Source organism: Somniosus microcephalus, chromosome 13 (genome assembly GCF_052327205.1).
Source record: "Somniosus microcephalus isolate GS21.2 chromosome 13, FLI_Smic_1.0, whole genome shotgun sequence".
NCBI classification, from domain to species: domain Eukaryota; kingdom Metazoa; phylum Chordata; class Chondrichthyes; order Squaliformes; family Somniosidae; genus Somniosus; species Somniosus microcephalus.
Window position 1 is genome coordinate 30,611,281 of NC_140999.1, and position 11,958 is coordinate 30,623,238.

The 11,958-nt window shown below is 47.6% G+C and overlaps 1 protein-coding gene across 1 annotated transcript in view; it reads left to right on the forward strand.

The window, feature by feature from the left end:
* Positions 1–10,211, forward strand: part of LOC147108183 (small integral membrane protein 44-like) — a 31,159-nt gene extending 20,948 nt beyond the window's left edge. Inside the window, exon 2 of the mRNA XM_086004723.1 lies at positions 9,761–10,211. Coding sequence (XP_085860849.1) covers positions 9,761–9,945 — 185 coding nt within the window. The 3' untranslated portion in view covers positions 9,946–10,211. The remainder of the gene's footprint in view (positions 1–9,760) is intronic.
* The last annotated feature ends 1,747 nt before the right edge of the window (positions 10,212–11,958 follow it).

The following is an 11,958-nucleotide window of genomic DNA, read 5'->3' on the forward strand; positions in this document are numbered from 1 at the left end:
GACTGAAGACTCTGTCTTTGGAGCGTTGTTCATGTCGCTTGATCTGCTTGTCCTGCTGATACTGTACCACGTCTTTCACCTTTGGCGGTTTCAGCAGGTCGAAGTTGGTTCGTAGCTCTCTTTTGAGCAGTAGAATGGCAGGTGATGCTTTTGTGGTCGCATGTGGTGTGTTCCTGTAACTCAGCAGGAAACTATTCAGGCGCTGATGAAGCGTTCCCTGGCCTTGCGATGCCTTTAGAGAGTGGTTCATGGTCTGAACAAACCTCTCAGCTAGACCATTGGTCGCAGGGTGGTATGGTGCAGCCCTGATATGTTGTACGCCATTCACCTGCAGGAATGTAGCCATTTCTTGTGACACCCACTGTGGACCGTTGTCTGAGACAAGTTGCATCGGAGATCCAAATCGGCTGAACACCTCACCTAACTTCTCAATGGTCTTCTCAGCGGTGGTGGACCTCATTATAACAACCTCTGGCCACTTACTGTGCACGTCAACAGCCACCAGGAACATTCTCTCCTTGAATGGACCTGCAAAGTCTACATGAATGCGGTGCCATGCTTCCTCCGGAAAGTCCCAGGGGTGAAGAGGTGCAAGCTGTGGCACATTACGAACTCTCTGACATGAGGAACAGGTTTTAGCTTTGTCCTCAATCTGTCCATCCATACCCGGCCACCAGAAGTAGCACCTCGCTATTTCTTTCATACGAACCATTCCGCAGTGTCCGGAGTGGACTTGCTGTAACACTGGTTTCCGTAGCGATGGTGGAATAACCACTCTCCTCCCCCACAGCAAGCATCCAGACTGCACCGACAGTTCGTTTCTCCTTAAGAGATATGGTTTCAGGTTTGGGTCATCGCTGTCAAGCTTGCCCCTGACGATAATGTCCAGCACTGCAGACAACACTGGGTCGTTTCTGGTGTTTCGTCGGACCTGTGTCGAAGTAACAGGCACGTTCTCCACCTGCCTAAAATAGCAGATGTCCATGCTACGCGTCATAGGCTTGGTGACAGGCAGCGGCAACCTGGAAAGACCGTCGGCATTGCCATGCAGGTCAGACTTGCGATATCTAATGTCAAATGTGTGTGCAGACAACAGCAGCGCCCACCTTTGCATTCTGCTTGCAGCAAGTGACGGAATCCCTGTATGTGGCCCGAAGATGGTCGTGAGAGGGCGGTGATCTGTTAGTAGGGTGAACTGTCTCCCGTACAAATATTGGTGAAACTTGCGAACGCCAAAAACGAAGCTCAGTGCTTCTCGTTCTATTTGGGCGTACTTAGTTTCAGCTCTGTTCAAAGTCCTAGATGCGAATGCTATCGGCTTCTCTTCTCCGTTTGGCATGATATGAGAAATGACCGCTCCCACACCATATGACGATGCATCGCAAGCTAACTGTATTGGTAATGAAGGGTTAAAATGCGTCAAAGTCTCTGACTTCAGGAGCATGTCCTTTGCTGTCATGAACGCCTCCTGGCACTTGTTAGTCCATTCCCACTTCTTGTCTTTACATAGCAACCAATGCAGCAGCCTCAGCATCGAGGCTAGGTTCGGTATGAACCGTCCATAGTAGTTCAGTAACCCTAGAAAAGAATGCAGCTGGCTGATATTTTCAGGTGCTGGGGCATCCACGATTGCCTTGGTCTTGGACGGTGCCTTGTGAAGGCCTGTGGCATCGATCACAAGACTGAGGTACTCAACTGATGCCTGAAAAAAAATTGCATTTATCCCTGCGAACTCTGAGTCCGTAATCCCTCAGTCTCTGTAGCGTTGCGTCCAAGTTACGGAGATGGTCTTGGTCACCACACCCAGTAACTAAGATATCATCTAAGTAGCACTGGACTCCAGGCAATCCACTGGTCCATAGCACGTTGGAAAAGCGCTGGAGCTGATGTAATTCCAAAAGGAAGTCGACGATACCTAAATAGGCCCTTGTGCGTCACAATAGTCAGCATTTCTCATGACTGTTCATCCACATGCATTTGCAGGTAGGCTTGACAGAGGTCGATTGTGCTAAACTTCTGGCCCCCAGCAAGTCCCGCAAACAAATCATCAACATGGGGAAGCGGATATTGCTCCACTGACAATACAGGGTTAACAGTTACTTTAAAATCTCCACATATCCTAACTCCACCCCCTTTCTTGAGCACTGGTACGATGGGCGTTGCCCATTCACTCACGCTGACTGGTTCTAGTACTCCGCTTTCAACTAGGGCTTCTAAGTCAGCCTCGACATTTGGTCTGATGGCATAAGGTGCGGGTCATGCCTTCATGAACTTGGGTTTGCTATCCTGCTTAATACGAAGCTTCACAGTAATATCTTTCATGCTACCCAATTCTCCATTAAAGACTTCTGCATGTTTCTTTAAGATGGCGGGTAAGCCTGAATCATTGTGTGACATCATGTAGACTGATGACCAGTCTAATTTTATTCCCTCCATCCACGAACGTCCCAGCAGGGAGGGGTAGTCTCCTTTAACTACGTAGAGTGGTAACTTCCTAGTTTGTCCATTCAACTGAACTGTGACCTCAGTAATACCTCTCACGGTTACTCTTTATATATGTCTTTAGCGCTAGGTTAGCTGGCTGAAGTGGAAGGTGCTTTAATGTCTTTTTGTAGACTGTCTCTGACATAAGAGATACTGCTGCCCCGGTATCGATCTGCATTCGCACAGGCTGCCCCTCTAGCAAGGGTGAGACCCAGTAGCCATGCGAATCCCCAGCTATAGTCAGCACGTTCAGTGATAGTTCCTCCTCTGAAGTGTCACTTGCCTCTGTTTTGTCCTGTTCTACAGAGCGGACATGCTTCTTTGTCTTTTGTCTGAATGTTTTTTTTCTTCCTTCCATCTTTGATGTTTTCTCTGTGTCCTTTTTAATTCTGCATGCGCGCTGAATATATCCCTTTTTACCACCGCTGTGGCAATCCATGTCCACACACCAGCATGCAGACGCAAGATGCCCCGTTTTGCCACAACGGAAGCATGGCCCTTGGCTCTCTGTTCTTACTTTGTGCACTTTTTCTGTTTCACCCAACTGTTGAGCTTCCTTAGCTGCCAATTCCATGGAAATACTGATTTCAATGGCCTTTTGTAGTGTCAGATTACTCTCCGTTACTAGTCTCTTCTGTATGGCTTCAGTTCTCATACCACACACTAGCCTGTCTCTTATAGCATCATTTAGCACGTCATTAAACTCACAGTGCTCTGATAGTCTTTTCAGTGCAGCTACAAACATGGTCACTGTTTCTCCTTCTTCCTGGTTATGCCTGTGGAACCTAAACCTCTCAGCTATGACTAGGGGTTTGGGTGAAAAATGCCCTTTTAGTATCTCCACAATTTCGCTATATTGTTTAGTCCCTGGTTTATCTGGATGCACTAAAGTACGCAAAAGATTGAAAGTCTTTGGTCCCATCACACTTAACAATGTAGGTACTACTTTGTTCCCTCCAATTTCATTTGCTTGTGTGAAGTATTCAAATCGTTCTGTGTATGAGCTCCATTGATCGACATTCTCATCTAACGGTCCAATGTTACCGATAAGTCCAGCCATTTTCCTTCTCTCAGGCTCCTAATTATCATTCACTAAGGATCCTTCCAATGTTGAACTCAACTAAAATCATGATCAGTTATTTAGTGCTTCAATTCACAGATCGTTTCACAGTTGAATAAATGTCCTTCCTGATTTACTCACTGCTTTTCCTCCCCTTCCTCAAGTCGTTAGTACCTTATCCGCCGTCTCATCTTCCCGCCATTTCAAGCTCCTTTATCCTCGAGCCAGCCTCACTTTAATTAACTGTCCACGGCAAAAATAACAATTTTAAACACGTAAAACCCGACTATCTTCCGCACAGCAGAGCCACGTAAGTTCAGACGTCCTCGCCGCCACTTTTGTTAAATCTCAAGAGTTTAATAACCTTGCTTGTATAACAATTAAAAGAGTACACAGGAGACAGAGTTCGGTTCACAGCCAACACTTTCAAGAGAGTCTTCTCAACAACATGCACTCTATTTCCCATAGTGCATTGCACATCACAACTACGGTAAGCTATGTGGGACAATTCAAATACAACATTCAAAATACACAACGTCACTGAGCTCCTTCAACTGCCGGAACTCTGCTGAAACTTGACCTCTATCATTGGATTCCTCGCGGGCAGGACTTAGTTGACTACACGGTTCGACTCAGCGGTTGTGGCGCTGCTCTGCTTTTCAGTTTCCAATCTCCTGGACTTCTCTGACATCAAGACTACATTTCTGCTTTGAACTACACTGGATTACACTATGTTTCTGCATTGGACTACACTGGATTACACTGTAAGACTTACCTGCTTTATCCCTATCTCTGCTGCTAAAAGATTTTTACCTTTAAACTGTGGCTGCGCCTCTGCTGAACTGGTTCTACTGGTTTTTCAGCTCTGCTGGCTTGTAGGTAGCAGCTGCTGCTTCACTTGTCCGGTGACTCATTCTACTGGTTTTCAGCTTTGCTGGTCGCTGGTTTGTGGTTTTACCTTTTCTCTGCTGTTTTGATCTATGGTGACCTCCAACGTATGTCAATTTAGCCATCATCATTCTGCACTGCCACCGACTCTTATTCCTATGGCAACAACCTCCATCCTCGAACTCTCTACCCTTCAAAAAGCTTCTGGACTTCACTCACCTGCTCTGCACAGCGGTTCATCGATCTCCGTACCGGCCCCATCCTGGTTACATCGACCATGTCCTTCCATGGGACCTTTAACTTTGACCCTGGTCTCCCTACTATTGTCTCCAACCTATTCCCTGCTACCAGCAAATATGTATTCCATTACTTATTACATTTAAACAAGCCTATGTAACCTGAGCTTTTCCCGTGTCCATTCGCGTGCGTACTTTGGCTGCCGCTCCGGACTCAAGCCATTCAATACTTTTCCACTTTTTCCTTCTATTTTTCTTTAATCTCTATCCCACCCTGACTACTCTCTCCTGTTGTCAGGCCTCCTTTCATCTCTCCTCTCTCGGATACTCTGCCTTCCCAAATCCCTACCCCAATCCTTCATTAGTCTTCGATCTTCCTACTCTCCTGCTGCCGTCCCAGGCTTGACTCCCTCTTAGATAAGCCCACAGCTTCCCTCTGTGCCTCTCTTGGCATCCTACAAAGGGCCCATCGAGGCACTCGTCGCTGCCGCCTTACGAGCAGCAACCCCAACTGTCCCATCCTACTCTCTCGCCAACCTTCCCACCCAGCGCGCCCACTGGGGGCAAATCTTGCCAATCTCCTCCCCATCCAACTCATCCCCCACCCCCCCCAGTGCTGTTCTTGTGGATATTGGCAGTGGGGCAGCCATCACCGACCCTCTCCGCATCTCCCTCCAGAATGTCCGTTCACTTGCGAACAAGGCCCTTGCCATCCATGAGCTTATCGTGGATGATTGCATCGACATCATGGCCCTGATGGAAACTTGGTTGAGGGGTGATGACACCTTACCCTTAAATGAAGCCTCCCCGCCTGGCTGTACTTTCCACCACTTGCCCCGCTCAGACCGCCATGGTGGCGGTGTGGCTCTCATCATCAAATCACACCTTGGTCTGTCCCCCTACTCCTCTGGCACTTTCTCCTTCTTTGAGAATGTCACCTTATTCCACCCATCTCACCTCTCATTTAAAATTCTTATTCTCTACTGCCCAACCAAGTACCATAAAATTTTTATTACCGAGATATCTTCACTGTTTTCCTCCCTCAGCCTCTGCACAGAACGACTTCTCATCCTCGGTGATTTCAACCCCCATATCAATTAATCATGCTCTCTCTCCTCTGAGTTCACTAGCCTCCTATTCTCCCTTAATCTCTCCCTCCATGTAAACTCCCCAACCCATATTCACGGCCACCCCCTTGACGTTGCTATCTCTCGTGGCCTCGCTGTTCCCATCATGTCAATCGCAGATAAGGCCATCTCTGACCACTTCCCCATGAAAAAACTCTCTCCCAACTCTCTTACAACTGCACTTATGAAATCCCAATTGTCCAGCCTTTGTCCCTCCATTTCTGCAGCTGCCGATCTGCTCAACCACACCCTCACCACCACCTTTGATGCCCTAGTCCCTATTAAAACAATTACCCTCTCTCACCCTGGCCATTCCCCCGGTACGGCCCTCATCTTTGCTCCCTTAAGTCCAAGGGACGCAGAATTGAACGGATATGGCGGACAACTGGTTTAGCCATTCACCGCCAGATCTGGCTGGATCACATAAAGCATTATCGGATCCTGCTCTCGTCTGCCAAAATTGCTCACTATTCCAGAATCATTCTAGAATGCAAAGATAAACCCTGGCTCCTATTCTCTACTGCTAACCGTCTTCTTAAACCCCTCTCCCCTGTCTCCTCCACCCTCACCTCCGACAACAAGTGTGAGAAGATCATGGACTTCTTTATCTCTAAGATTGAGACCACCCGTTCAGCTGCCTCTGCCACTTCCCTTCCTTCCCCTAGCCCACTGGGCCAAACTTCCTCTAAGGTTCCCCCCTGCCCTAGCCCTGAACTCACATCCTGCTCCAGTTTCTCTCCGATCTCCCCTCATGACCTCTCTGTGCTTATCTTGTCCATGAGACCCACTTCCTGCTCCCTCGACCCTATTCCCACCAAATTGCTGACCATCCAACTTCCTTTTCTGGCTCCCATTTTAGCTGACATTGTTAACGGTTCGCTCTCCTCAGGTACTGTCCCCCCGCTCCCTCAAAAAACCAACCCTTGACCCCTCCGTCCTTGCAAACTACCGCCCCATCTCCAACCTCCCTTTCCTCTCCAAAGTCCTTGAACGTGTTGTTGCCTCCCAAATCCGTGGCCATCTTTCCCACAATTCCATGTTTGAATCCCTCCAATCAGGTTTCCGTCCTTGCTACAGTACCGGAACGGCTCTCATCAAAGTCACGAATGACATCCTTTGTGACTGTGACAAAGGTAAACTATCCCTGCTTGTCCTTCTTGACTTGTCTGCAGCCTTTAACATGGTTGACCAATCCATCCTTCGCCAACGCCTCTCCACTGTTGTCCAGCTAGGTGGGACTGCATTCGCCTGGTTCCATTCTTATCTATCTAATCGTAGCCAGAGAATCACCTGCAACGGCTCCTCTTTCCGCTCCCGCACCATTACCTCTGGTGTCCCCCAAGGATCTATCCTTGGCTCCCTCCTATTTCTCATCTACATGTTGCCCCTTGGCGACATCATCCGAAAACACAGTGTTAGTTTCCACATGTACGCTGACGACACCCAACTCTACCTCACTACCACTTCTCTCGACCCCTCCAATGTCTCTAAATTGTCAGACTGCTTGTCCGACATCCAGTTCTGATGAGCAGATATTTTCTCCAATTAAACATTGGGAAGACCGAAGCCAAAGTTTTCGGTCCCTGCCACAAACTCCGTTCCCTAGCCACTGACTCCATCCCTCTCCCTAACATCTGTTTGAGGCTGCACCACACTGTTCGCAACCTTGGTGCCATATTTGACCCTGAAATGAGCTTCGACCACATATCCGCAGCATAACAAAGACCACCTATTTCCACCTCCGTAACATTGCCCATCTCCGCCCCTGCCTCAGCTCATCTGCTGCTGAAACCCTCATCCATGCCTTTGTTACCTCTAGACTTGACTATTCCAATGCACTCCTGGCTGGCCTCCCACATTCCACCCTACGTAAACTTGAGGTCATCCAAAACTCGGCTGCCTATGTCCTAACTTGCACCAAGTCCTGTTCGCCCATCTCCCCTGTGCTCGCTGACCTACATTGGCTCCCCGTTGAGCGGCGCCTCAATTTCAAAATTCTCATCCTTGTTTTCAAATCCCTCCATGGCCTCTCCCCTCCCTATCTCTGTAATCTCCTTCAGCCCCACAACCACCACCCCACCCCCGAGATATCTGCACTCCTCTAATTCTGCCCTCTTGAGCATCCCTGATTATAATCGCTCAACCATTGGTGGCCATGTCTTCTGTTGCCTAGGCCCTAAGCTCTGGAATTCCCTGCCTAAACCTCTTCGCCTCGCTACCTCTCTTTCTTCTTTTAAGACGCTCCTTAAAACCTACCTCTTTGACCAAGTTTTTGGTCACCTGCCCCAATTTCTCCTTATGTGGCTCGGTGTTAATTTTTTTGTCTTCTAATATCCCTGTGAAGCGCCTTGGGGCGTTTTACTATGTTAAAGGAGCTATATAAATACAAGTTGTTGTTGTTGTAACCTGTCCTCGAACATCAAGGGGTATGGGGAGAGAGGGGAAATATGGTATTGAGATAGAGGATCAGCCATGATCATATTAAATGGCAGAGCAGGCTCGAAGGGCCGAATGGCCTACTCCTGCTCCTATTTTTCTATGTTTCTATGTTTTTATCCTTCAGTGCAATGCAACCATGCAGGCAGGGGAAAATATATATTTTATAATGTATACACCATTACTTGCATCTTAAATAAGTTTTCTAACATGGTAGCTGAGGCCTGTGTCTATCAGTATCAGTAACATGTGCAATACTGTATCAGCCAAGTGATATATTGCTTTATTAAATTGTACTACAGTGATGGGGAAACTGCTGTTTTATTAGGCTGCCACAGGAGCACAGAAGGCTTCAGGTCCTGGACTACCCTTGAGCAATGTCACACTAATATATTGGGGGAAAAATCCAGTATCGCCCCATTTGGGGCGCTATTATTGGCGGAGCGCAAAGTTTAGCGCCTGGCGCTAATTATCGCCTCCGACAGCAAACTTGGCTTTTATCGCCCCTGGAGGTGATTGGAGCGCTAAATCAGGCGCTACACAGCTCTCTTAAGGCGCTAAGGCCGAGGAACGAGGCGCTACCTCACAGCGCTGGCGAAGCTCATGTGATTTCAGTCAGCAATGGAGCACAGACACACTGGCACCATCCAATTCTTAAAGGGGAGTTCTGACAAATGGTCATTGACCTGAAACGTTAACTCTGTTTCTCTCTTCACAGATGCTGCTTGACCTGCTGAGTTTCTCCTGCATTTTCTGTTTTTATCTTATAGGGGAGGGTTGATCTTGCTCTCCATCCACATCCTGCTCATTGCAGCCTTGAATCTCGGCCTGAATCTCAGCCTGGAGAGACCTGTACATCAAATCTGCTGGAAAGAACAATGGAGAGGCCCAGGGGAAGAGCTCAGAGTGCAGACCCCATAGTCTCTTCTAAAGCGATACAAGGAAGGGCAAATCAAAACCAACCTGCAAAGTGCTGCTCAGTACCTAAAACTCCTTCACACAGCGTTGAATCTCTCCAGAAGTCTCTCTCTCTCTCTCTCTCAGAATGCGTGGTGCAAAAATGTCACCGACAAAAAAAGGCAGGAAGCAGTCGCCTTTCTGACATCATAACGCTCCCCTCAACCTGTCGTTGCAAGCGGCAGGCGATAAGGCAGGGGGCGCCACTCAATTTCCGGTCCGGGGCGCTACCAGGGCGTTGCGCACTCGACTGACGTCACGATCTGCCGGCGCAGGAGATCGTGGCGGTAGTGTTTAGCGCCGCTGCAAAATGTCTAGTTAATTTCGCGAGCGGTGCAAACATCGCTGCGCCCGGGCGCTAGTTGCTTTGCGCCCCACTTGGCGCCCTCTTAAGGCGCTAACGGGAGGCACAAACAACTGAATTTTTCCCCCATTATGTCTTGATCAGTTAGAAATGCCAATCGAGTTATTAGTCATTAATACAGTGAAACCGTACACCTTCCATCTTGTCATAAATAAAGAACACAAAAGTAAATATTTAATTTTAAAGCTGTCTTTATGTTTCACCACAGATTGGGTCCTTGGACCAAACCTTGATCGAAAGGATTGGAATGAAGAACTTACAGATGGAATTTTAGTTGTGCAGATTGAAGAAACAGAACTAGATATAAAAGTGGAAAAAATGGATGATATCAACGTGGCAGTTAATGTGCCTAAAATCTGTGTTACACCAAGCGAAATAACTTACTTTTCCTAATAATTCTATCACATAACATAACCATACAGTTTATCTGAATAACTTGACGGGTTGATAACAAAACCTTGCAACTTTATGAAAATATGGAGACTAGGCCTAAGAAAGACAAAAATCTGTAAAAGGAATACTCCAATATTAGATCAATATTGCTGTTGTTAAACAACATTTGTAGCCAAATAATGTGAAATTTTGAAATATTGTTAAATTAAATGATATTGTGATGGTTTAAAAAATAAATGCCCTTCCCATAAAGTCTTTCTTTTCCATGTGACCTGCTTCAGCTTTGTAAATGCAATGGAATGGTTCAGGATATGGCCTGTGATCACCACTTGACAACATACATGGTAGGGTAGTTCTGAACAAAAGGAGAATCTGAGGCTCAAGCCCACAACCATCTGATGGGAAGGAAGCAATTTAAGAACATAAGAACATAAGAAACAGGAGCAGGAGCAGGCCAATCGGCCCTTGAGTCTGCTCCACCATTCAATAAGATCATGGCTGATCCAATCTTGGCCTCAACACTATTTTCTCACTCTCTCCCCAAACCCCTTGATTCCCTTGTAGTTCAAATGTCTGTCAATCTCCGCCTTGAATATCTTCAATGACTCCACTTCCACAGCTCTCTGGGGTAGAGAATTCCAAAGATTCATGACCCTCTGAGAGAAGAAATTCCTCCTCATCTCCATCTTAAATGGGCAACCCCTTATTCTGAAACTATGCCCCCTAGTTCTAGATACCCCCCATGAGGGGAAACATCCTCTCAGCATCCACCCTGTCAATCCCCCTCAGAATCTTATATGTTTCAATAAGATCACCTCTCATTCTTCTAAACTCCAATGAGAATAGGCCCAAACTGCTCAACCTTTCGTCATACATCAACCCCTTCATCCCAGGAATCAACCTAGTGAATCTTCTCTGCACTGCCTCCAATGCAAGTATATCCTTCCTTAAATGATGCTGAGAGGGTCGTGAATAACACGTTTAGTGAGTTGGTCACACCGCAGGTAAGGGCTGCACAGGCAGAAGGGAAATGGGTGACCATCAGGCGGAGCAGTAGAAGCAGGCAGGTAGTGCAGGGGACCCCTGTGGCCATCCCCCTCTCAAACAGGTATACCGATTTGGATACTGTTGAGGGGGATGACTTACCAGGGGAAGGCAGCAGCAGCCAACTTCCTGGCACCGGGGGTGCTTCTGCTGCTCAGGAAGGGAGGAAAAAGAGTGGGAGAGCAATAGTGGTAGGGGATTCTATCGTAAGGGGAACAGATAGGTGTTTCTGTGGCCGTAGACGTGACTCCAGGATGGTTTGTTGCCTCCCTGGTGCCAGGGTCAAGGATGTCACTGAACGGCTGCAGGGCATTCTGAAGGGGGAGGGACAGTCAGAGGTCGTGGTTCACATTAGGACCAATGACATGGGTAGGAAGAGGGATGAGGTCCTGCAGCAAGAATTTAGGGAGCTAGGTAGCAGATTAAAGAGCAGGACCTCAAAGGTTGTAATCTCTGGATTACTCCCGGTGCCACGTGCTAGTGAGTATAGGAATAGAAGGATAGAGCAGATGAATGCGTGGCTAAAGAGTTGGTGCAGGAGGGAGGGTTTTAGTTTCCTGGATCACTGGGTCTGCTTCTGGGGAAGGTGGGACTTGTACAAGTCGGACGGGTTGCACCTGAACCAGAATGGGACAAATATCCTTGCGGGGAGGTTTGCTAGCACTGTTGGGGGGTGTTTAAACTAACTTGGCAGGGGGATGGGATACAGAGTGGAGCTATAATAGGGGGTGATGTACAGCCAAATATAGAGGAAAAAACAAGTCAGCTTGGAAGGCAGAGCAAATATGTAACGGCACAAGGGAGTAGGGCAAGGTTGGATGGCATTTATTTTAATGCAAGGAGTATTGCGAATAAGGTGGATGAACTGAAGGTGTTGATGAACACATGGGAGTATGATATTGTTGCTATCACGGAGACATGGTTGAGGGAGGGGCAAGACTGGCAGCTCAATATTCCGGGGTATAGAAT